The sequence below is a fragment of the Cryptomeria japonica genome, chromosome 9 (assembly GCF_030272615.1).
Source record: "Cryptomeria japonica chromosome 9, Sugi_1.0, whole genome shotgun sequence".
Classification (NCBI taxonomy): domain Eukaryota; kingdom Viridiplantae; phylum Streptophyta; class Pinopsida; order Cupressales; family Cupressaceae; genus Cryptomeria; species Cryptomeria japonica.
The window spans coordinates 469473795-469498592 of NC_081413.1; the positions used below are offsets into that span (position 1 = coordinate 469473795).

At 36.1% G+C, this 24798-nt stretch overlaps 1 protein-coding gene and 1 pseudogene across 8 annotated transcripts in view; both read left to right on the plus strand.

The window, feature by feature from the left end:
• Positions 1-24798, plus strand: part of LOC131075937 (uncharacterized) — a 102760-nt gene that overhangs the window by 38952 nt on the left and 39010 nt on the right. For 5 of the 8 annotated variants that reach the window (XM_058012905.2, XM_058012903.2, XM_058012904.2 and 2 more), the window contains 2 exons: positions 18204-18275; positions 21239-21977. In XM_058012905.2, coding sequence (XP_057868888.2) covers positions 18204-18275; positions 21239-21532 — 366 coding nt within the window. In that variant the 3' untranslated portion in view covers positions 21533-21977. Of the gene's footprint in view, positions 1-18203; positions 18276-19596; positions 19884-21238; positions 21978-24798 lie in introns of those variants that run through there. The other 3 variants (XM_058012908.2, XM_058012909.2, XM_058012907.2) reach the window with 3 other exon arrangements.
• LOC131858047 (polyubiquitin-like) lies at positions 3598-4661 on the plus strand (annotated as a pseudogene).

Genomic DNA, 24798 nt, shown 5'->3' on the forward strand with positions numbered 1-24798 from the left:
ATCTTGATGGAATCCTAATTTTCTCGCTCAAATTTAGATAAATTTGACTAAGTCCTGATGCATAACGATGAAATTGGAAGTATCCAGATGTTTTGGAGTTTGGAAATCATTGAATTCCCGATGAAAATCTATGTTTTAGTGGTCTAAAGGTCAAAAATCTTGATGGGAGGTGCTTTTCCCCCACATTTCCGATGACCCATGGTTTTCCCCCACTCAAAATCTTGATGGGAAATGAATTTCCCCCAAATTTCCAATGGACCCTGTTAGTTCCTGATGGAGGACGATTTTCCACCGGGAGGCTAAAATTTTGACTATGTGGGAAATTACTCGATGATCCACATTTTTCCCCTGGACTGCAGATGAATTTGATCTGGATGAAATTTCCTATCTTGATGAAGATCAATTTTCCCTGGGATAGTTTGTGAGCAAGTTTGATGGATTTTAGTGTGGATAATTGTCTTGACGTGTGACGAATTTCCCCCAAGTGTGACTTATGATGATTTTTGATTTGGATAATCATGTGTGATACATGGGGTGATTTTCTACCAGGTTGTTATAAAGGCAAAGTTTTATCCCACATTGCTTGTGTGGTGAAGTATCAAGGTGAAAACTAGTTTAAAAGAGCCTGCCCAGCATTAAAATAATATTATAAGTGCTGATTGTGACAGTTAAGTGGCAGATTGAAGGCAAGTTAGTGGTTTCCCAGCTAGGGGATTTTGACTAAGTGTCCATTGGACACCATTCTTGAGCTGGAGTTGCAGATTGGAGGATAATTTCACCTAGGCGCTGCCATTGGAGGAGGCTACATCAAGCTTTTGTTGCTGATTGAGCCATATTTGTCAATTTTGAGAAGTGGCGCCACCATTGGAGAGATCACGATTTTGATAGATGCTGCAAATTTCAGACTTTGGGGTGATTTTAGATGATATTGCTGAACACCATTGATGCTAAGGGGCTGTCATTGTATTTAGATCAGAGCTGGGCGCCATTGCTGGAAGTTACTTTGACCTCATGGTTGGCTGGAAACTCCATTTTCAGACTTCATTTTCAACTTACCAACCATCCCACACTTCAGCGATTTGATTGAAGGGTCATTTTGGAGTTTCTGAGGTTCACCATTGCTGCTATAATTCTGAAACTCATTGTTGCAGGCTGTCCTCAGACTAACTTCCATTTCCAACTCCTCCACACTACGGCGATTTCGCTTGTGCACTCATTTTGACGAGTTTTGGAGACATTTGGTGAAGCTTCCATTTTTAATATAAGTCTGAAACTCCATTTTCAGACTTAAATTTTTATTACCAGCCCTCTAATTACACCTAGATTTGGTCATTTTAACCTTGGAGAGGTAAAATGCATCAAATGTGAACATTTCATATGGCTGCAACTACTTCAAAATGCTGATTCATGTTAGTTGCAGGTTGTCTTCAGACTTTTGGGCAGCCATTATTGACTTGGAAGGTGTATTCAAACTTTGAAATTTGAAAATCAGACTTATCTGCACTTTTTTCCTAGTATTTCCAGGCTTGTGGTATACTTCCAGACCCCATTTTTGACATTTTTCTGAGTATACCTGGTTGTCTTCAGATTGAAACTTCATTTCCAGCCACATAGTTGTGCCCAAATGTGACCATTTCTGAGTTTTAAGGGGCACAATAATTCAAATGCAAGCATGTGACATGGCTGTGACCACTTCCAGCCATTGATTTTGATCATTTTCGAAGTGTCATCAGACTTTTTGGAGCCATTTTCAGACTTTCAGAGGGTGTATTCATACTTTAGAATAAAAAAATCAGACTTCAATACACCATTTTCTGAGTATTTTCAGACATTGGAGGGTGTATTCAAACTCAATTCTCAGAAAATCAGACTTATATTACAACTTTGATATCAAAATTCAGTCACTTCTTGAGTGTTTTCAGACCTCCAAGTGATATTTCCAGACCTGGGTATACAATTTTGGGCTCCAAATACTTTATTTTCTGAGTTTACAGAGGTGTCTTCAGACTTATTTATTGCAATCAGACTTATCCTAAGTCTGAAAATCAGGTTTTCTTGAGGAGAATTGTCCAGATTTCAATCCAGACCTTCACATTTCCCAAAATTGGTTGATTGTTCAGATTACCTATCACAAGTTGGGACAAAAGTTGGGAACAAAGTCCCTATGGGGTTCGGATTTCCACTCCATCGAATGGTGATCAAATCAACACAAGATTTTCAAGGACAATGAGTCCAGATGGGGATTGGATTTCCACTTGAGGGCAGAATTACAAAGGAAGGGACAAATCAATTCTATTGGCATCAAATTTCCACCAAGTGAACAAATGAACAAGGATAATGCGGATGGATTTCCCACCAAGGTTGAAATAAGGTTTATCACATAGGTGTTTGATTCGATACTTGTTTGTTTTGCAGGGCTGTTACGAGGGAGGCATGATTATCAAAGCTTGAGGTAAAGGAGGATGCATATTGCAAGGAAACTCAAAAAGGTGGATGAGGAAGATCAACACTTCAAGGATTGGAAGAGGATTTCAGGACAAGGATTTCCAGAAGGCAAAGATGTGGACTAAATCAAACGTGAAGAAGACTTCACCTTGATGGTGAACAAATGAAGGAAGGCAAGTTCAAGACATATGCACAAAGGGTTTCACTTCAAGAAATCAGGAACTACATCAAGGAATTTCAAAGTCATGGTACGTTAAGGAGGAAATAGCCCAGGGAATTCCCTAACATAAGGATGGAATGCAAAGTATTAGAAGGAAATCCAAATATCATGAAGAATGTTCAAGGACAAGTTAATCAAGTCTATGAGGCAAGCTGAGGTGGCATCCTAGTCACCATTCGTTCAATCAAAGTGTAACAAGTCAACATTAATTCAAGGAGGGAATAAGTGACACGTGGCACTACGTGAAATATTATTTATCTTACTTACCCTCATCTCTCATTGGTCAATGTAATGGTGGTTGCAACAAACCCTAATTAGGGTTTCTATCTTTCGATCTTGGCCATTGATCTTGAATCGATCTGAGCCATTCATTGCAATGAGACCTCTATATAAACCCCATTGCCTCTCATTTGTAAGAGAGATTTTTGAAAATTGTTGGTTATATGCTGCAGATTTGAATACAAGTCATTGTTCCATTGATGGTGATTTTGTTTAAGTGTTGCATGCATTTGTGGTTCTCATTGCCTCCAAGTTATATTAGAATTTACTTTCAAGTATTTTAGATTGAATGAAAGAGTTTGTTGAATGCATTTGTGTGGAATCCATCTAATGCATACCACTAGCCTCGTGTTGATTGTAAGTGTGCCGTGTGTGGTCAACTAGAATTTTATGCGAACTTAACTTCAATTGTTATACGTCCATTGTTATGCATTGCTTTGAATGGTATCAATGTTTGATGGTAATGATTTGAACATCTTTGAAATATACCTTAGATGATTGCATTGAGCTTGTGTCAAATTGTTCGATTTGATGGTGAGACCTTGCCTAGTAGGATTCCATTGAATCATTCACCGTTTTCTTGCATTCTAGGCTTTAGAATAGAATTCCTAAACCCTATTCCTTTTGTCTTTTTTTTGAAATCTTTGTTAGATTAGCTCAAGAGCTCAAAGTGCAAAATCTTAAGTCATTGCCATAGCATATTTCAATTCCAAATCTATGAAAGATTCCCAAATTGAACAATTATGTAAGTCCCCAAGTGAAAACAACATTATCACATCAAGCGATTGAGTTACCCACATGTCAACAATTGATCGTAGAAACCTTGGAATCGTCTTAGTTGATTAGATATTTAACAATTAGAGGTGATTTTGTTCAAGAGGGTAAAATACTTTGGTATTTTATTCTGTGTTCGCATGTGCATAAAACACGCATCAATAGGGAGGCATGTAGATTTTTGTACCATCACTCTTGAAGTGGAGAGCTCTAACACCATTGACAACGTTAAAGCCAAGATCTAGGACAAGAAGGGTATTCCCCTAAACCAACAAAGGCTGATCTTTGTCGGGAAATAATTGGAGGACATACGCATATTGGCAAATTACAATATTCAAGAGTCTACCTTTCACTTGGTTCTCCGTTTGAGGGGAGGCACACAGATTTTTGTCAAAACCCTCACTGGAATGACGATTACTCTTGAAGTGGAGAGTTTAGACACCATTGACAATGTCAAGGCCAAGATCTAGGATAAGTAAGGTATCCCACCAAAATAGCAAAGGCTTATCTTTGGCGGAAAACTGCTTGAGGATGGACAAACTCTAGCTGATAACTATTAAAAAGGAATCCACTCTTCATCTTGTGCTTCGTCTTAGGGGAGGTATGCAAATCTTTGTGAAGACTCTGACGAGCAAGACCATCACCTTTGAAATCAAGAGATTTGACACCATTGACAACGTCAAGGCGAAGATCTAGGACAAGGAGGGTATTCCACCGGACCCAGCAAAGGCTGATTTTCACTGGCAAATAGCTTGAAGATGGGTGCATCCTAGCGGATTGTAACATATAGGAGTCCACCCTTCACCTCGTGCTTTGTCTCCGTGGTGGGCTGTAGGATGTGTGCTGACTGTTGTTTGGGGTAAATGATTTATCAAAGTTATAAATACGAACTTCATGTGGTAGTATACTATATTAGACGTTAAGTAGGGCTATTTAGTTTGAGTCGGGCTGGTTAAACTATTATGTTTCAATATAAGTCATTTTATAAAATAATATCTAGATGATATTATATATTTGATTAAACTATTTAGGTTGAGTTGGGCTGGTTAAACTATAATGTTGCACTGAGGGATTAGCTTTTGTAAAGTAAATTCCAAAGACAAAAGGATGTCATTCAATCAAATATGCCAGTTTGGAAAAAAAACAAGATTTAACTTTATTGTTATTTTAATTTATTTAATAAAGGGACTATAGGGGCTAGTTATAAAGTGAAAGATGATTTATTTTAAATGAATGGGACCTTTTCTATATTTGGACGCCACATTGGGAGATTAAAAAGTGGCTTTTATTAAATTAAAAGGAAAAAGTGAAGAGGGTTGATTTTCTTGGGAGAGCTATAAAGGCACTTTTTGTTGAAGAAGTGTAGCTACGGTCGGATCTCTCTGATAAGTCTAGCCAATCCAAATGTCCAATTGGCCTATCGGCCTTGGACATTTGTATATTCAATTACTTAATTGAATATTAGTTAGAATTCTGATGATCATCGATTATCATACTTATAATTATTATCAAACTTGGATTCATAATTGTTTTAGTTACTATCGGCTTTACCTAAACCGATTGTATTGCTTATCACTTTAGTTAACACTGGTTGTAATTGAAACGGTTGGGAGTTACTCCGTATTAATCCTTGTTGCCAATAGTCATCGAGTCTCTTAATGAAGAGACAAGAGACACGATTCACTAAGAGACTATCGAGCGTCATATTAGTATATGAATCCCCTTTGAATGATAACAAATGAGAAAAGAATTTAAGTTAACAAGATTCTCCAGTTGTGAACATTAAAAGAAACATAGCAATACGTCAAACGAGATAGAAATCTGAGTATCGATTTGTCTGTTATTATTATTATTATCCCTTACATCGGTTGTGATCTGTTGATTAGTACTATCCCTTGCATAACCGATTATGCCTATTAGTGAATCGGTTTGACTTTATAACCTATCAGACTCTTAGTAAAGAGTCATGACCCCTTAGGAAGACTTTGGTCTTCATATTTTAGAAAGATGTGTCTCCTTTGGAACGGGATAAGGAGAGGTAATAAACAGATCGATTAATTACTGTATGCACATAAATCGTGTGGACGTAAAAACACAGCAGTCTGTGTAGATTGCAGTCAAATATAATTTCGAACTTGGTAGAATTCAATAACATATAACAGTTTGTCATCATCAAAAGATTATATATATATATATATATTCTGCAGATCGGATTATTCATATATATCATGGCATATTGAATTATACATACAGCAGTCTATGTTCACATAGAAGTTCATTCTATTCAGTCACAGTGAATTCAACATACTTAGTGCAGATTGAATTCATACCTTTCATAAGTTGAATGAATATCAAAACTAAGATCCAAGTTCAAATAAAATTTAAAAGTACCTACCTACTATAATCTGATCGAAATTAACATGGTATCAGAGCCAGGTTAAGAAAAAGATCGGATCAGATTTACAAAAGCGAGATTATTCTTCTACTACCATCTTCAAAATCATCATCTCCTATCAACATCAAGATGGTGAATGGGATTAGAGTTGAAGACAGACTTGAGGGAGCATCTAATTTTGTATCTTGGAAGTTCAGAATGATGCTTGCCTTGAGTGAAAATGAATTAGATGGATTTGTGAAGAAAGCCATACCAGAACAAGAAGAAGAAGATGAAAAGCTTCAATGGATGAGAAAGAACAATAAAACCATGAAGATGTTAGTTGACTCAGTGAAAGATCATATTGTGCCAATTATCTCCAAGATGGAGACTGCCTATGGCATATGTTCAAATCATTAGAGAACATGTATGAGATAAACAACACAAGCCAAGCTCTTTCTCTAAAGCAACAACCCCATCATGTCAAAATGACAAAAGGCGAATTCATCACCTCATACTTCATGAGGATTACTGAATTAAAAGATCAACTTTCTACTATAGGTCACACAATAGAGAGCAAAGAGTTAACCATGCTGGCACTGAATGGTCTCCCCTCCTCGTGGGAGGCATTTATTCAAGGGATAAGTGCAAGATCAAAACTTCCTAAGTTTGATCGATTAAAGCAAGATTGCATTCAAGAAGAGTCTAGATTGGCTATTAGAGGCATTGGCCAAAGCTCCATAAATGAAGATATTCATGTTCTTGCCTCCCACTCCACAAAGATGAAAAGTAAGAAAGGACATTTCAAAAGGAAGAAAGATAAGGAATCTAATGGTGCTCCTACATTCAAAAGAAGGATATTTCAAAAATCCAATGCTTTAGATGTGACAAATATGGTCAATGCAATGTCCAACCAGGACTATGCCTCAAGCTTCCATTGTGGATGTTGGTGAAACTCCTCCACAAAAGGATTTAGATGGATTCATATTCTGATTTGAAAGAGATAAGTTTTCTTTTTGGTTGAATAATGTTCATGAATTTAATATGTTGTTTTTTTGTTAATTCATGTAATTACATTATGCGTGTTATTTGTGAAACAACTTTGTCAGCAGATGTTCGCTTATGACAACTGCATTTGGATATCATGTGTTTTAAATTTCTTCAATTTACTATGAGAAATTTGTTTCTTACATTTAGGACATCTTTAGAATCACAGTCCGTTGCTTTTCAGGCTATAGAGTTTTGAAGTTCTATTTGTGAGGAAGAGATTAAAATTCAAGAGGAATATGCAGAAGACTTTAGTGGAGATTCTGAGATTTTGCATTTCCATATTTTTTATAAAACAAATATCTACCTGTAGAGGTGCAACAATTCACTTGTGAAAGTCATAGAGGCACTTGTGCTGATAATGATAGCATCTAGGGTTCAAAGCCAAAATTGAGACAAGAGGGCTCTCTCAGTGAGAGGGAGCATACTAAAAGGGGATTTTGTTCTAAATCTCAAGATGATCATATTCTTGCCTAGGGCTTGATCTTATGACAGTAGATCCATGGTGGTTTTGGATCTAGCACTTCCAACCGTATGAGGGTCATACCAGATGATGAGAGTCTCCTAAAGAAAGATATCTTCCATGATTGGGACCATGTGAGAAGGGGATGCTTCCGTGACAGAGGGAGCAGCTAAGAGGATGTGCTTCTATTGATATCCGAGGATCTTGGTTATATTGGTTATATTAGTGTAGCCAATCCAAATGTCCAATTGGCCTATCGGCCTTAGACATTTGTATATTCAATAACTTAATTGAATAATAGTTAGAATTCTGATGATCATCGATTATCATACTTATAATTATTATCAAACTTGGATTTTTAATTGTTTTAGTTACTATCGGCTTTACCTAAACCGATTGTATTGGTTATCACTTTAGTTAACACTGATTGTAATTGAAACGATTGGGAGTTACTCTGTATTAATCCTTGTTGCCAATAGTCATTGAGTCTCTTAATGAAGAGACAAGAGACACGATTCACTAAGAGACTATCGGGCGTCATATTAGTATATGAATCCCCTTTGAACGATAACAGATAAGAAAAGAATTTAAGTTACAAGATTCTCCCGTTGTGAACATTAAAAGAAACCAGAAATCGGAGTATCGATTTGTCTATTATTATTATTATCCCTTACATTGGTTGTGATCGGGTTGATTAGTAATATCCCTTGCATAACCAATTATGCCTATTAGTGAATCGGTTTAACTTTATAACCTATCGGACTCTTAGTAAAGAGTCACGACCCCTTAGGAAGACTTCGGTCTTCATATTTTAGAAAGATGTGTCTCCTTTGGAACGGGATAAGGAGAGGTAATAAACAGATCGATTAATTACTGTATGCACATAAATCGTGTGGAAGTAAAAACACAGCAGTCTGTGTAGATTGCAGTCAAATATAATTTCGAACTTGGTGGAATTCAATAACATATAACAGTTTGTCATCATCAAAAGATTATATATATATATAGATAATCTGCAGATCGGATTATTCATGTATATCATATCATATTGAATTCTACATACAGCAGTCTGTTCACATAGAAGTTCATTCTATTCATTCACAGTGAATTCAACATACTTAGTGCAGATTGAATTCATACCTTTCATAAGTTGAATGAATATCAAAACTAAGATCTAAGTTCAAATAAAATTTAAAAGTACCTACCTACTATAATCTGATCAAAATTAACACTTTTGTGGAGCTCATTTGTCATGCTGAGTTTGATATTTGATATTGTCGTTTCTTTTGGAAGAGATTGCTCTTCTTTGGTTTGTGAGGATAAAACCTCTTGCAAGCAACATTCTCCACGTTATTGAGAGACATAATCTGGAGAATGTATTGGTGTTTTCATTAGGAAACATGGTTGAGCTGATTGAGGATTCTATTGTTCAGTTTTATCGGAGTTTCATTGCAAAATCTGATTGAGAGAGATTGATATTTAGGAGTTTGCTTCTGCTCTTGTTTCTTTTGGGCTGGTCGTACTCTCATATGCTGGCTGTACCTCTTTGTGGTTTGCCACACTCTTTAATTGTTTGGTCGGCTAGGGTTTGAGGAGTTAAGAGCTGTTGTTTGGAGGCGATTTGGATTTGTTTTATCTTGCTTATCCTTTGCTTGGGTTTTGGTGGAGCTTTTGGAGAGTGGTGTCCACTTTTGGCACATCCAGATTGCATTTTTTGTGAACAGCTCAAGCTATATCATTGCTGCATTTTCTGGGTATGTTTGAAATAGATATGCTCATAGTTTTTAGAAATGTTGCCTATTCAAATCAGAAATAAAATTTGGAATTTTCAACCTCATATTTATGAATTTTGTCAATTTTCTGAGTTGTTAAATTGCTGCAAGTTACTTTATTATCTGCACTTTGTTTATCATCTTAAAACCATTGCAAAATACCAAACAAGCCAAAAAGAACGAAGGCAAAACAGGGCAGTATATTACACAAAAACTATCAAAAGTTATCCAAAACCACGAATCATTAACTACAAGCCATGACAAAAAACCAGTGCTCCTATGGTCATAGTCAAGCATCTTAGAATAGTATGTAACGCCTTTTTTTATGTCATAGATGTTATACATTCTATTTTAATTGTCAGATTGATCAAGATGTCAATCCTAGGTGCTCCATGAGGGCATTCAATGTTTATGTCATAACTACTAAATTGTGAGATGCTTTTTACCAATTTTGATTTTTAAATGTAACCTTTCTATTGAATATCTTCTTACTTGATATCCCAAGTATCTCAAAGAATAAGTAATGCCCCCTCCATACATGGGCATCCCATTTTGACCACTCTGATATGTTTGGAGATCATATAGTATTTATCTTCTACATAATTAAATATAATAAATCAAGACTTAGGATTGCAAGGTGAATGACACCTCTTATCCTAACAACAAGCTGGTGCTCATGTGTAAGTAAATCCCATAGGACCTGTTGATGGATAGCTTTGGTCAGATCCTTCAGGGCCGATTTTACCATCAAATGTGTGAAGGGCCTTTCGGCCTTACATATATAATCAAGTTAGATTCCTATATTGCCGACCCTTGTTTTATAGTGGTGATTTCATGAAGCAGTGTATCATGAAGCGGTTATTAATAAAGCAATAAATAATTACCTTACCTGCCACCTTGATGATAAGACGTATTAATTGGCATTGAATTAATTTTTTGGAAGTCGTGATTCTTGGCATAAGACGTGTTAATGGAAAGTCATGTTGATTAATATAATAAAGCTGACTTATGGATAAGTCACGTTGCTTGAAGAAGACGTTGTTGGGTATATATAGATGGGCTCTATCATTTCTTCTGGGTAATTCAGATCAACACACCTCACAGCAGATTGTATTATCATCCTAAGTGCAGATCGATATCTCTCTATCAGTAGTTTGTGATCTAATATAACAGATCAATATATCTTCTTCACTTACCAGCACATTGTGTATATCTGTAGCAGGCTGTGTCTATCTCCAGCAGTTCGGATTATTCTTCTACATATCGTGGTTGATGTTCAACAGATTGTTAACTTGAGAGCAAGTTGTGATCTTCATACAAGGCGTATAGAATCGATATTGTATTGATTGATTCTAGATTGAATCAGCTTATTGTATAGCTTCAAAGTGTGAAGCCTTTGTAAGGACATTTGCTAATATATTACAAGAGATTAATTGTTGGGTTTTTCACCTTCAAGAGGAAGGTTTTCCCAGGATATATTCTGTGCATTTGTGTTTAATTTACTGTCTATCTAATCTGATCATAAAATTTAACATGGTATCAGAGCCACGGTGAAAGAAGATCGTGATCAGATTCTCTACAACTTCTCAGTTTTCTCTTCTCTCTCTCTCCTTTGAGAAGTATCCTCTAAGTCTTGAAAATGGTCAACGGCCTTAAAGTTGAAGATAGGCTTGAAGGCGCATCTAACTTCACCTCATGGAAGTTTAGAGTGCTCATTGCACTTGAAGAAAATGATCTTCTTCAACTCGTGGAGGAAAAGGATTTATCTGAACCTAAAGATCATGAGGAGAAGCTTCAATTTAAGACAAATGCCATCAAAGCAAAGAAGATATTAATAGACTCCATGAGGGATCACTTGATGCCTCTCATCTCCAAGATGACAATTGCGAGAGATATGTTCAAGACCTTGGAAGATTTATATGAGATCAACAATGTAAGTAGGGCTCTTGCCTTGAGGCAGCAACTCCACCAAGTCAAGATGGGAAAGGGAAATTATGTCATCTCCTGCTTCATGAAAATTTCAGAATTAAGAGATCAAATAAGCGCAATTGGAGATCAAGTGATTGATAAAGACCTTGTCATGCTAGCCTTGAATGGTCTGCCTCATTCATGGGAGCCATTTATCCAAAGCATAAGTGGAAGATCCAAATTACCTAAGTTTGATCGACTCCGTGTAGATTGTATTCAAGAAGAATCAAGATTGACCGCTAGAGGAATTATCAAGAGCTCTCAAAATGAAGATACACATGTTCTTGCCACTCAATCTACCTAGAAACGTAAGAATTGGAAGAAGGGCAACTTCAAAAGGAATAGAGATTTGAAATCAAATTCTGCACTTGATTCTAGGAAGAGGAAGAAAGATCTCTCTCGCATCCAGTATTTTAGGTGTGACAAGTTTGGTCACTTTGCAAAGGATTGTTTGACAAGACCTAATCATCAAGGAGCAAACATCAATGAAGTCTCATCTCAGAAGGAGGTTGAAGATAACTCCAATGGTTTTCTTTTCATATCAGCATTATCAAGCAATGTTCCTACGATAGTGATACCTGGTTAATTGATAGTGGAGCCTCTCGACATATCACCGGTTATCGGGAGCACCTTTTTGATTTAGTGGAGAAAGAGTCACCTCTTCAAGTTATTATTGGGGATGATGCACGCTATTCTGTTAGAGGATTTGGTGCCACATCTCTAAACCTTGAATCTGGAGTTTCTCTACACCTAAGTGATGTGTTGTTCATGCCAGAGATCAAGAGAAACCTTGTGTCTATTTCAGCCTTGGAAGATAAGGGCTATCAAATTGCATTTTCTGAAGGAAGAGTTCTTGCTTGGCCTAAGAACTCTAGCATCAAGATTGCTCCTGTGATCAGAAATCAACATGAGAGTTTATATAAACTCTCCACTCTCCCTGTTCAAGCTCGTATTCATGATTCTTCCTGTTCCAACGAACTTTGGCACATAAGACTTGGACATCTTCACTTCAGGGCTCTTCCATCATTGGAGAAAATGGTAAAAGGTATTCCTAAACTTATTCATGTACATGATGGTACTTGTAAAGGTTGTGCTATGGGCAAAAATATTAAAAGTCCTTTTCATAGTAGTGAAAGTAGGTCTAAAGAAATACTAGATCTTGTACATTCAAATTTATGTGGTCCAATGTCCATTCCATCCCCAAGTGGATGTTTGTATTATGTAACTTTCATAGATGACTACTCTAGGAAGACTTGGATTTATTTCTTAAGGTCTAAAGAGTCTGATGAAGTCCTAGGTAGGTTTAAGGAGTTTAAAGCTCTAGTAGAAAATTTGTCTGGAAAGAAAATTAAAATTTTAAGGTCTAATAATGGAGGTGAGTACACCTTAGGTAGCTTTCGTGACTTCTGTATAGAAACAGGGATCAAGATAGAGTTTTGTGTTCCTTACAACCCTCAACAAAATGGGGTTGCAGAAAGGAAGAACGGATCTATTGTTGAAGCTGCAAAAGCTATGATTCATGATCAAGACCTTCAGACTTTTCTATGGACATAAGCCTCTAGAACAGCTGTGTATGTTCAGAACAGATGTCCTCATCGGATATTGCAAAATATGACTCCTGAAGAAGCCTTTTCAGGGATCAAGCTTGATATCAGTCACCTGAGAATCTTTGGTTGTCCTGTGTATGTTCATATTCCCAAGGACAAGAGGACCAAGTTGGAGCCTTCTGGCAAGAGAGGGATATTTGTGGGCTATAGTGAAACCTCCAAAGCCTACCGTATTTACATCCCTAGTCAGAAGCAAATAGAAGTAAGCAGGGATGTCACATTTGAGGAAGATGTTGCATTTAGGAAATCAAAACGCTCATGCATGGAGATAGATGATGGGACTCCTCAAGACATGAGTGTTGATCATGCCCTTGAGATTCAGAGGGAGTCTATAGAACCTGATATGAATGATGATCCAATTGAACCTTTGGATCCCACTGATGGGCCTAGAGATATTGTTGTGTCTCGAAAGAGACCTCTTTGGGCAAGAAACACTTTGCGGGAAGCAAAACCGTTTGCCGCTCCTAGTGGCACATTCAGAGAAAGTAAAAGACCACATAGATTCTCTAATTATTTTGCATTGATGTGTAATCTTATTGAGTCTGAACCTTCCAGTGTAGAGGAAGCCTCAAAACAACAGGTTTGGAAAGATGCAATGGATGAGGAATATCAATTCATTCTCAAGAATGATGTGTGGGATATTGTGCCTAGACCGAAAGGGAAGTCTGTTGTATCTTCCAAGTGGTTGTACAAGATTAAGCATGCAACTGATGGTAGCATTGAAAAGTACAAGGCTAGATTTGTGGCTCGTGGCTTCTCTCAACAAGAGGGAATAGACTATGAACAAACATTTGCTCCTGTTGCTTGCTATACTTCCATTAGAACCATCATTGCCATTGCAGCAGCTAAGGGATGGAAGTTGCATCAGATGGATGTGAAGACTGCTTTTCTCAATGGTGTGATTGAAGAAGAGGTCTACATCGAGCAACCTAAGGGGTTCGTGAGTCATGGGAAAGAGTCTCATGTGTATCAATTGAAGAAAGCCCTATATGGTCTTAAACAGGCTCCTCGGGCTTGGTATGAAAGAATTGATAGATACTTAGTGGGTTTGGGTTTTTGCAAGAATGATGCTGATCTAAACCTTTACTTCAAGGTATTCAATGGCGATATGTTGATCTTGGTACTTTATGTTGATGACATATTTGCTATCGGAGAAGATCATCTCATTGATAGATGCAAGAAGGAATTGAATTCAGAATTCGAGATAAAGGACTTAGGACTCATGCACTTCTTTCTAGGGTTGGAAGTTTGCAGAGGCCCAATGAGATTATCCTAAGTCAAGGAAAATACACTATCGATATCTTGAAGAGATTTGGAATGACAAATTGTAAATCTATGTCCACACCAATGGAAACTAACTTGAAGAAATTGAGGGAAGCTGCAGCTAGTTCAGATCTTGTGGACCGTACTATGTACAGGCAGTTGATTGGGTCCTTGATGTATCTAGTTAACACTAGACCAGATATTTGCTATGCAGTGAATGCACTTAGCCAGTTCATGAGTGAACCTAGACAGATACATCTAGTTGTATCCAAGCATATCTTGAGATACTTGCATGACACAATTGGATATGGTTTGAAATACTCTTCCAGTGTGGACCTGATTCTTGAAAGATATTTTGGTTCTGATTGGGCAAGGAGTGTTACTGATCGGAAGAGCACCTCTGGTTGTTGTTTTAGCTTGGGATCTGCTATGATTTCCTGGTGTAGCAGGAAGCAGTCTTTAGTAGCTCTGAGCACTGTAGAGGCAGAATACATTGCAGCATGTGTGGCAACTCGCGAAGCAGTATGGCTTCGTAAGCTCCTTGCAGGATTATTTGGACAATCATTAGAGCCTACTACCATTCATTGTGATAACCAAAGTTCTGTGAAGCTTTTACAATCAATCCAGTATTCCATGACAAAACAAAGCATGTTGAGATTCAATACCACTATATCAGAGATATGGTACAGAGGAATGCTGTTCAGTTGAGATACATTTGTACTGAGGAACAGACGATTGACATTTTCACCAAGCCTCTTGCGAAAGTGAAATTTGTGCATTTTCGAGACAAACTTGGAGTTGTGGAGACTGAGAGGGAGTCTCAGCATCAGTAATTACTTGATATGTATTATAATGCATTCTTCTCAGTGAGAGAAGTTTGAGGTGCAAGCCCTTGTTATGCATTCTTCTCTGTGAGAGAAGTTTGAGGTATCAGCCCTCATTATGCATTCTTCTATGAGAGAAGTTTGAGGTATCAGCCCTTGTTGTGAATTCTTCTCTGTGAGAGAAGTTTGAGGTTTCAGCCCTTGTTCCACCCTCTGCGAGTAGGTATGGTGGATGTCATGTGAAAGGCTCCATGACTTAGCACTTGTGTTTATTCACCCTCTGGGAGTAGCCATGGTGGATGTCACTATGTGACTCAGATATCGAGAAGGATTCCTCCCTAGCTAAGAGGGAGTGTTGATGGATAGCTTTGGTCAGATCCTTCAGGGCCGATTTTGCCATCAAACGTGTGAAGGGCCTTTCAGCCTTACACATTTAATCGAGTTGGATTCCTATATTGCCGACCTTTGTTTTATAGTGGTGATTTCATGAAGCAGTGTATCATGAAGCGGTTATTAATAAAGCAATAAATAATTACCTTACTTGCCACCTTGATGATAAGACGTATTAATTGGCATTGAATTAATTTCTTGGAAGTCGTGACTCTTGGCATAAGACGTGTTAATGGAAAGTCATGTTGATTAATATAATAAAGCTGACTTATGGATAAGTCGCGTTGCTTGAAGAAGACATGGTTGGGTATATATAGATGGGCTCTATCATTTCTTCTGGGTAATTCAGATCAACACACCTCACAGCAGATTGTATTATCATCCTAAGTGCAGATCGATATCTCTCTATTAGTAGTTTGTTATCTAATATAACAGATCAATATATCTTCTTCACTTACCAGCACATTGTGTATATCTGTAGCAGGCTGTGTCTATCTCCAGCAGTTTGGATCATTCTTCTACATATCATGGTTGATGTTCAACAGATTGTTAACTTGACAGCAAGTCGTGATCTTCATACAAGGCGTATAGAATCGATATTGTATTGATTGATTCTAGATTGAATCAGCTTATTGTATAGCTTCAAAGTGTGAAGCCTTTGTAAGGACATTTGCTAATATATTACAAGAGATTAATTGCTGGGTTTTTCACCTTCAAGTGGAAGGTTTTCCCAGGATATATTTTGTGCATTTGTGTTTAATTTACTGTCTATCTAATCTGATCATAAAATTTAACAGGACCAATAAATAAAATGGTCCGATAGAGACATGCCAATTGCTCAATCAATAAATTATCTGAATCTCATGAGAGCTTCCTTTGTATTCAAACATATAAAAATCATAGAAGAATCCTTAGAAAGGTATCAAAGTGCATGTAGATCTTTAAACTAGCTTTCAAATGTCTTAAGAACAGGTTCAATTGGAGTTTAGAGGGAAAAATAATGCCCTTTTGAAGATCAAGTACAAATCAAACTTGTGATGTCCAAATGGACATCGACTTTAACCTTTCCTCTCAAGTCAAAAAACAAACTAATCTAATGCCCAAGTCATAAATATATATTCATTTTAAAATAGTTTACATTATATTATTTAAATATGCTTTGACCAAGCTTAATTTTTTAACTTATTATATTATTTTGGGATATATGCTCTGACGAAATTGGCTTAACCTCTTTTCATGAGTAGGAATGTTGTATAAATGAACGACATTTCATTTAATTATTTTTGATCATTTCCTTATTCAAAGTTTTCCATGTCTTGGGGCATCAAAGGGTTTTCACCAATTCTTCCTTGTCTCTTGTTCTATTTTCATTTTCATGTATTTCATTGTGTAATTTCAGTTGAGCAGCAGCACTTAATTCCTATTACATATGGTTATGAAAATTTTCATGGTATTCAAGATGCAATGAAACCTATAATTTCAATTTCGGAGAATTTCACTCTATGGCGTGCTTATGATCAAATTGCACAAATCTACCTACAGATATCTAAATTTTGTTAAAATGCAGCTTTTTTTTGTTAGAGCTCCTCAACTCATTCATTTTCAAGTAGGTAGTGTTTTTGTAGTGTTAAATCGTGTGATTTTTTCTTTTTTCTTTCCAATATTCAACTACAAAGTTTTGTGAGTCAATTCTCATCGACTTATATTTCATGACATAGAATCCATCTCTCATGAGCATGAATGGTCCAGTTATCACTCATTGCATCCAAGTGATGCTCGTAGAGTTGAAGCATTGGGACTTTTTAGGAGGTCACACATCCCATTACTACTTTGAATCAAGCATTCTTAACCACAGAGTTTCCCCCAAGATCAATCCCACTTAGCTTGTTACCAAATCTTCAACAAGCATTGTGACTTATGAACCATTCATTAGAGAGCTTCTTATCTCTTTCATTTTCAAGTAGGTGGTGTTTTTACGATGTCAAATTATGTGATGTTCTTTTTGCAAGATCAATTGTGTAGTTTTTTGAGTCAATCTCATTGGCCCATATTTCACTGTTCACAAGAACCCATCTTTAATGAGCATGAATGGTCCACTTAGCACTCCTTGCATTTAGGTGATGTTCATAGGGATGAAGCATCGGGATTTCATGGGAAGTCACTCATCCCAATATTACTCTAGCTCAAGTGCATTTAATCATGGAGTTTCCTCCAAAATCAATTCTACTTAGCGGCTTGCTAGCCTTTTTGCAAAACCTTCAGCAAATATTGTGCCTTATGAACCATTCATTATAGAGCTCCCTAGCTCATTCATTTTCAAATAGGTGGTGTATTTGTAGTGTCAAACTATGTGATTTTTTTTTCCATTCTATGAGATTTGATTACATAGTTTTTTGAGTCAATCTTCATTAACTCATATTTCATGTGTAGGTTGACGATAATCCATCTCTCATGACGTTTATTGTTTGTGGATCATGTGATCTTTTTTGCATGCCTCACCTAGAGGTTGAATGCAACCTAAACATAGTTGAAAGTGTCCTATCCTCTAAATTGGGCTTCTCCTTATTTGCACGATCAAAAGAATTGACTCCAAACTTTGAGCAGACATATCCTTGATATTACCAAACAAGTTTTTATCAAATTTGACACGAGAATCTGGCTGCATGTTTTAAATCATCAATATGTTGAGCATGGGAATGCAGTAGTGGCTATTTTTTCTTTGATGTAAGGAATAGCGCTATTTTCTGAGATCGATAGTGTTGTCTCTACTTCTGCAGGTGGATCTTCCACGTGCATATGCCTGTGTGGATAGCAGGATATTTGATGTGACCGAGTGGGTTGGTTGCCAGGTAATCTTTCAGCTCTGTTTTTGAAATGTTTAATGACTCGACATGTTTTGATTTCCAACTGAGGTGCTACTACATCCATGCCCCTCCAGTTTCCTATGAATTGCAGAAAGTTATGTCCTTATTAACATGCATATTCTCCACATATAAAAATACGTTCTTGTTTATCCCCAACAAAGTTCTAGATTTTTTATTTCTTCTACCTGCTGGTACTCATGGAGCATTCCTCAAAACTTCATATTTTTGCTTGCTTGAATGAAATGTGTTTCTGCTATTTGGTGTGTGCCAAAATTTATTTGCTGCTTTTTGAGAATGTTGGAGTTGATTTTTTGTCTTATAATTTATTTAAGGAAAACAAGTTAAATAATTTTTATGGACTTCTAATGGGAGAAATATATGGTTATTTATTAGCTGAACTGGGCCTACATATGAGTTTAGTAGCACTTTCCAAGTTTTACGTTATTTTTGCCTTCTTTCTATTTTTACAGTTACAGTACATAAGCTCCTGGGGATCATTGTATTACTATTCTTGAGTTTCCTGGTTCCAGAGGTTTATAAAGGTCATCTCTCTTAATATTTAGGAAAACACTATAAGGCGCCCTGCATCTATAACTGTTTCTTTGGTAGAGTTAATCACTTTTTGATTGTGAATACCACCTTTCAGTTTGGACCTTTGGCATTGTGTTGCTGATTATTCCTTATAATGGTTCATAAAATTGAGTATTTAGTTGGGGGAATTTTTTTGTTCACATCTAGGGTTCTACTATAGCAGCATATTTACTAGTGTATATTATATAAAACTGCATTTGATCTATCTATTGTTGGAAATGTCTTCCTTTATTTACACTTTAAGTTCTCGCCATAGAAATATGGTGAGTGTGATATTGCTGTTCTTATGAGCTTCATTGGCTCTAGATCCACATTATGTTTTTTTTGGACATTTCATTTTGGATTTGTTGTTTATTGGTATTGTGAACTGGATGTATGATATTATTTCACTATCTTTGTTACGATCCATTAGTAAAGGTATATTGTGCTCTTGTCTCACATTTTAATAGCTGGCAAATCCTAGGTTCCATCCTCTTTAGTTGCTCATCTCCTCTTGCATGATTGCTCTGCAGCACAATGGCCAGCCAAAGCGTAATGAGCCTTGGGGTGACCTTAACTCTGCTTTGCTCTTGAAATTTACATTTGCATTTGGAGGGTTCATCCTCGTAGACAGGATACTTATGTCATTCTTTCAGAAGATTTTAGACAAAACTCACCCTATAGCCAGATGTTCAATGGCCTTGATCACTGACTCTATGGGATTGGAATCTGGCAGGTTTGCAGGAATTCATTGATCAGGCTGATGCTTTTAGTATTGCCCCTATAAAAATTGTGCTATACGGAATTCGGTCCATAAAAGCTCCTAATATAATCAAAGCCTTTTGGCCAACCATAGAATTTGACATTCTATCTTTATGTTTCTAGTCTTTGCCTATTGTATGCATTCCACAGATGACTCATCTGCTCTAATTTTCTGATGATATTATTTAAGAGTGGCTGCGATTAATATCAGTATGGGTGATCTTAAGCATACAGTATTATGTTTCAGGCAGGGGAAAACACAATTTTCTTAAATTTTCTAGCTAAACATTGCTTCAATTAATTTGCAATAAATCTGCATACTTGAGGCATAATGATAAACTTTAATGTTTACCGTAGTGTGTCTATCAAAGTAACAGCAAAAGTATACTTTCGAAATTAGCTTCAGCTTTAAAATCATGAAACATACAACTTAAATAGAATATCAAATATGTTAACAAGGACTTCAGAAATATGTTTGAATTCCCTTCACTAACTGTTCAAAATATCAGTTTAGAAAACCTCTAGGATATTAACTGGGCCTTTACATTGAAATCCTAAAATATTTCCCACTTAACTGGAAAGGAGGTGGGAAACTATAATCCTTTATATTTATTGAACAAATAACCTTTATGCAGGGGAGAGGTGTCAGGGAGTGTAGATACTAGAAAGGAGTCAAGTTCTGTACAAAAATTAGTCTAGAAAAAAAGAACTTTAAAGGTATTCATTGCCAATAGAATGCTGCAGTTGACTCAGAGAAAACTGTCTGTGGAGTGGAAGTTTCTGCTTTGAAACAAGTACTTATTCTTGCTTTTCTGGGTAGACAATTCATTCTTTGATTCCTTACAAGCACTTAAGCTTGCATATTGATTTAACATAGTTTACGACTCTAGACCATACTTGCAGAACTTTTTAAAAAATTGCAATTTATCTCAATTAATCTCCACTTGGCCTTTCTGCCAATTTCTCATATTTTCTCCAAAAGCCTCACAATTGTTTCCATTAATCAGTCAACCCAGTTTTTTGGACAAAGAAGTGTGATTCAATCAATGAATGATTCCTGATTAAATGATTTAAATTTTAATTTAAATCACAATCTTTTGGGAATCATGAGTTTCTGGAATATCTAAAAAATTGCGAATTTTGTCTATAAAACCTGCATTTTGGTCAATTGTGCTCATTTTTATACCTTTCTTTTTTCTTGACAGCAATCTCAGCATTTTTTTAAAGTACACCATAACTCTAACCCTTATTTTAACTTGGTTTTTTCCTAGTTAAATCCCAATTAAATGAAAAAGTCTTTTTTGGGTTTGCAATTTATTCTTAGAAAATTAAGTTAAATCGTACATCAATGACCTAGTTGCCAGAGTTGCATAAAAGTAATCTGACTGCATATCAGTGATGTAAATACGTCAATTGCAGACCACCCTAAGAGGTTTGCTCTATTGAAAAATTCAAGAGCACAAAGTACCAATGCAATTGAATGTGTTGTATGGTAGTTATTGAATTTTTGTTAGTTGCTTTAGAATAATTAATGTTTTTTATAAATTTTAAGAAAAAAATGATATTGGATTGAAGTTAAACAATATGTTCTAAGAACAATTAATGTTTTGGCACAGGGGATGAAATGTACACCGAACACTCATAAACCAACTTTCCACATCAATACTACTATAATGGGTAAGGGACCTGCATGTGGGCGTTCTCAAGGATACAAAGACACTGCCAATGGGGGAATGGCTACAAACTTCAATGAAAATATGACAGAGGAAGAGTTTTTCAAGTGGCTTGCAAATGCAATGGCAACTGGCACATTTGACAGTGGTGATGGTGCACAGGAAAATTCTAACATGGAGACCAATAGTCGTGCCAAAAATAGCAAAAAAAAGAGGAAGGGCAAGAGGCAATTGTGAAAACCAGTTTCAAGATGCTTTCATTTGGTTTTTCTCATACCCACCGAGTTTGTGGTTGTTTCTTGTGTAGTTATTTATACACATAGGGTATAAATACTTGTATTCCAAGCCTTGTAAATTCAGCATATAACTTTGATTTATAGAGGGAAAACATTTTTCTATTGTGGTCAGTAATTCCACTTTTGACAGATTGTTTTACATGTGAATTGAGGTTGTTATAAAACCAAAAATATAAGAGAATCAACAGAAAGAAGGGAGGGCTGGTTTTGTAATGTTATGGTGGGGAAGGTGAAAAGTTGCGGAAAAGTTGCCCTCCAATATATATATGGGGCTGAAGGGTGGCATGCAGTTGTATTCTTAATAGGATGGTGGCAGGAATACTTTTATTATGGAGGATTTATCAATTAAAACTGTTAGCAAATACAAAATGTACATGTCATGTATCTTTTTCGAACCAAGGAAATAATTTAATAATTTAATTAAGTTATCCAAAAAGTAACTTTAATTTAGAAAACATAATTTATGTTTTTATTATTAGTACTTGCTGTTAGGCAATACTATTGCAAGGAGTTAATTGGTGATCTAAGTTGCCAGTTTGGGTATAGGTGCGGGTACGAGGGTATGGCAAATTTTTTTCCTTGGTTACAGGTATAGGTGCAGCGATTGTGTGTGTATGCAAACTTCAAAATTATCAATTATAAGAAGAGTGATACTCATAAATCCATAATTGCAAATATATAGAATTTTTAAATACCTCATAATATTATAATATTATATTCATGTGTTGCAAAAATGAGAATATTCAAGTCTCAAAATGTCATTATGCAATGAAAATTCAAAGTTCAATCAATATTTAATATTCATATTCTTTTTCATTAGAAGCATCAAGGCGAACATTTGGTTTAACTTTATTTGAACCACAATCCATTAGGTTGCCACTCCCACTAGCTATGTCAAGTGCAAGAGTTGCGTCATCTATAGAGACTTGAGCACGTTGTGCAATTGTAGCATCTAAATCAGCACACTTAGGGGCTAGATACCAATTCTTTGTCACACCTTCATTGTATTCAGATTTCTTATGTGACAATAGATGAAGGTTGGAATATATGTAGACAAAATCTTCTAATTTTTTTGCACCCAAACGGTTGTGCTTGACTGAGTGGATAGAGTATATACTCCAATTCTGCTTAGCTGAAGAACTTGCAACTTGTTGAGTTTGCATACAACATTTAGTATTTAATCTTATAATTCAAGAATCAAAACATAAAACATAAATTATAAAATAAAAATATTTTAATATAATATATAGCATGATAGCATTGAATGAAAAATTAAAAAGATACATACTTGGGAGAGTAATTTAATTGCAAGAAGTTGCAAGAAAATGGAACCTTGATCATGTAGATACTAATGCTCGTCAACACTATCCTATATTTGTCATGAAAAGCGAAAACGTCATGATTTTTTGAAAATATGAATTGGTTAAACTCGCTCAAGACAATATTTCGAATTTTATCATCTGTATATATCTTTCTAAATGCAGTCTTATACCTAGTCGCAACCTCCCCATCCCTATATGGTGCCACCACCCTCGGCAATGCAAGTACCTCTTTGTTATAATACTTCGGCGAGAAAACAAATGCTAAGAGATGTAAGGGGGTGGCCATCTTGTACCAAGAGTCGATGATAATTTGTTGCACACTTTTGAAAAATGTTTTCATTGGGTCAAGTTCCTTGACCTCTATTATTGTTCTTATTTTCTCAACCATAAAGTCCATGCCATCATAAATTTCACTCAAACATGGTCAATCAGTGTCAGCATACCTAATCATGCTCATGATGGGTTCAATAAAATTTAAAACATATTCAACATGATTCCACTACCAATCATCTAGGACCAATGCTTTTACTTTTTGGGCTCTTTTAGTGCTTGACTACGCCCATACACTCCACAAGTTGTTGATGACCATAGAATTGAGGGCCTCTCACACCTGCACAAATCGTCTTAAGACGATTGTATGAGATGCAAATCATGTTTCGACAACCTAACATAGTATAAAAAAACACATGTCACATATCAACAATAGAAATAAATAAAAATTGAAAAATTGAAAAATAAAATTTAAATTACCTTAAACAACTTCAAGTTGGAGAAGGTCATAAATCTGGCTTGTGGCATATGATGATTAGTCACAAACTTGTGAATCCCATGCAGACTTGTTTGACCCATTCAATTTGTGTGCCAATCTTTTGCAATATTAAATTGAGTAAGTGGAGTGCACATGTCCAAAAAATATGACTGTATCTTGCACTCTAGACCCAGCTGCTTTACAATTTTTAGCATTGGCCATTATGACTTGGATAACATTTTTAGGTCCCATCATGTTAGTGGATTCTATGAGGATATTGACAATGAAACTTACATCTTTTACTTGCCTCTCACAATCCACTGCCTTAAAAAACATTGTCCCTTTAGGGGACATTGCTATAACATTAATTAAGGATCTATTTTTTCAATCTTTCCATCCATAAAAAAATGATGGATACACCTATTTCAAGTCATGTATTCTTGATCATGCTCAATAATGTCTCTATTAAAACTTTCTCCTTTGCCAATAAGGTGGTTCACACCTTTTCATACTTGGGACAAACATAATCATGAGGTCTATTGCAAAGGTTATTCACCATCTCTTGCCAATAAAGTGATCTAATAATGTTGAACGGAAGCCCATTGCCATAAATGCAATAAGCAATTCTCTAATCCACAACCTCTATAATTTAATTTTTGAAGGTCTTGTCAAATAGGCCTCATTTTCATGAAAGCAAAATGTTCTATTGTTTAGAGGACGGTGGCATTGACATGATAGGATGTGGGCCAATTGGTTGTGTCAAGCCACTAGGAAGTTTCCCCAAGCTTTTCTTGGCAAGAGGATGAGCAATAATACTCTTTGATTTGTTACTTCTCATGTCTGCATCCTTTTGTTCTTTAATATAAACATTATTAGATCATGTGGCAACCTTTTTATATTTGGCCTCTGACAAGCTTTTATTTCTTGTGAAAAGACGGCAATAAGAGAACTTTCACTCAAAAATATGACCTCGTATACTCTATGTTGCAATGGTTACACTGCCAAAGAAAACTTCCACCACCAAACATTTGTTTAATTATTGTTGTATATTGCTGAAGAGGCAACATTGCATTAATTCTAAAAGGACTCTCTTCATTTCTGCCCCAGGCAATTGAACTAGAACTTCCAGTTTCAACC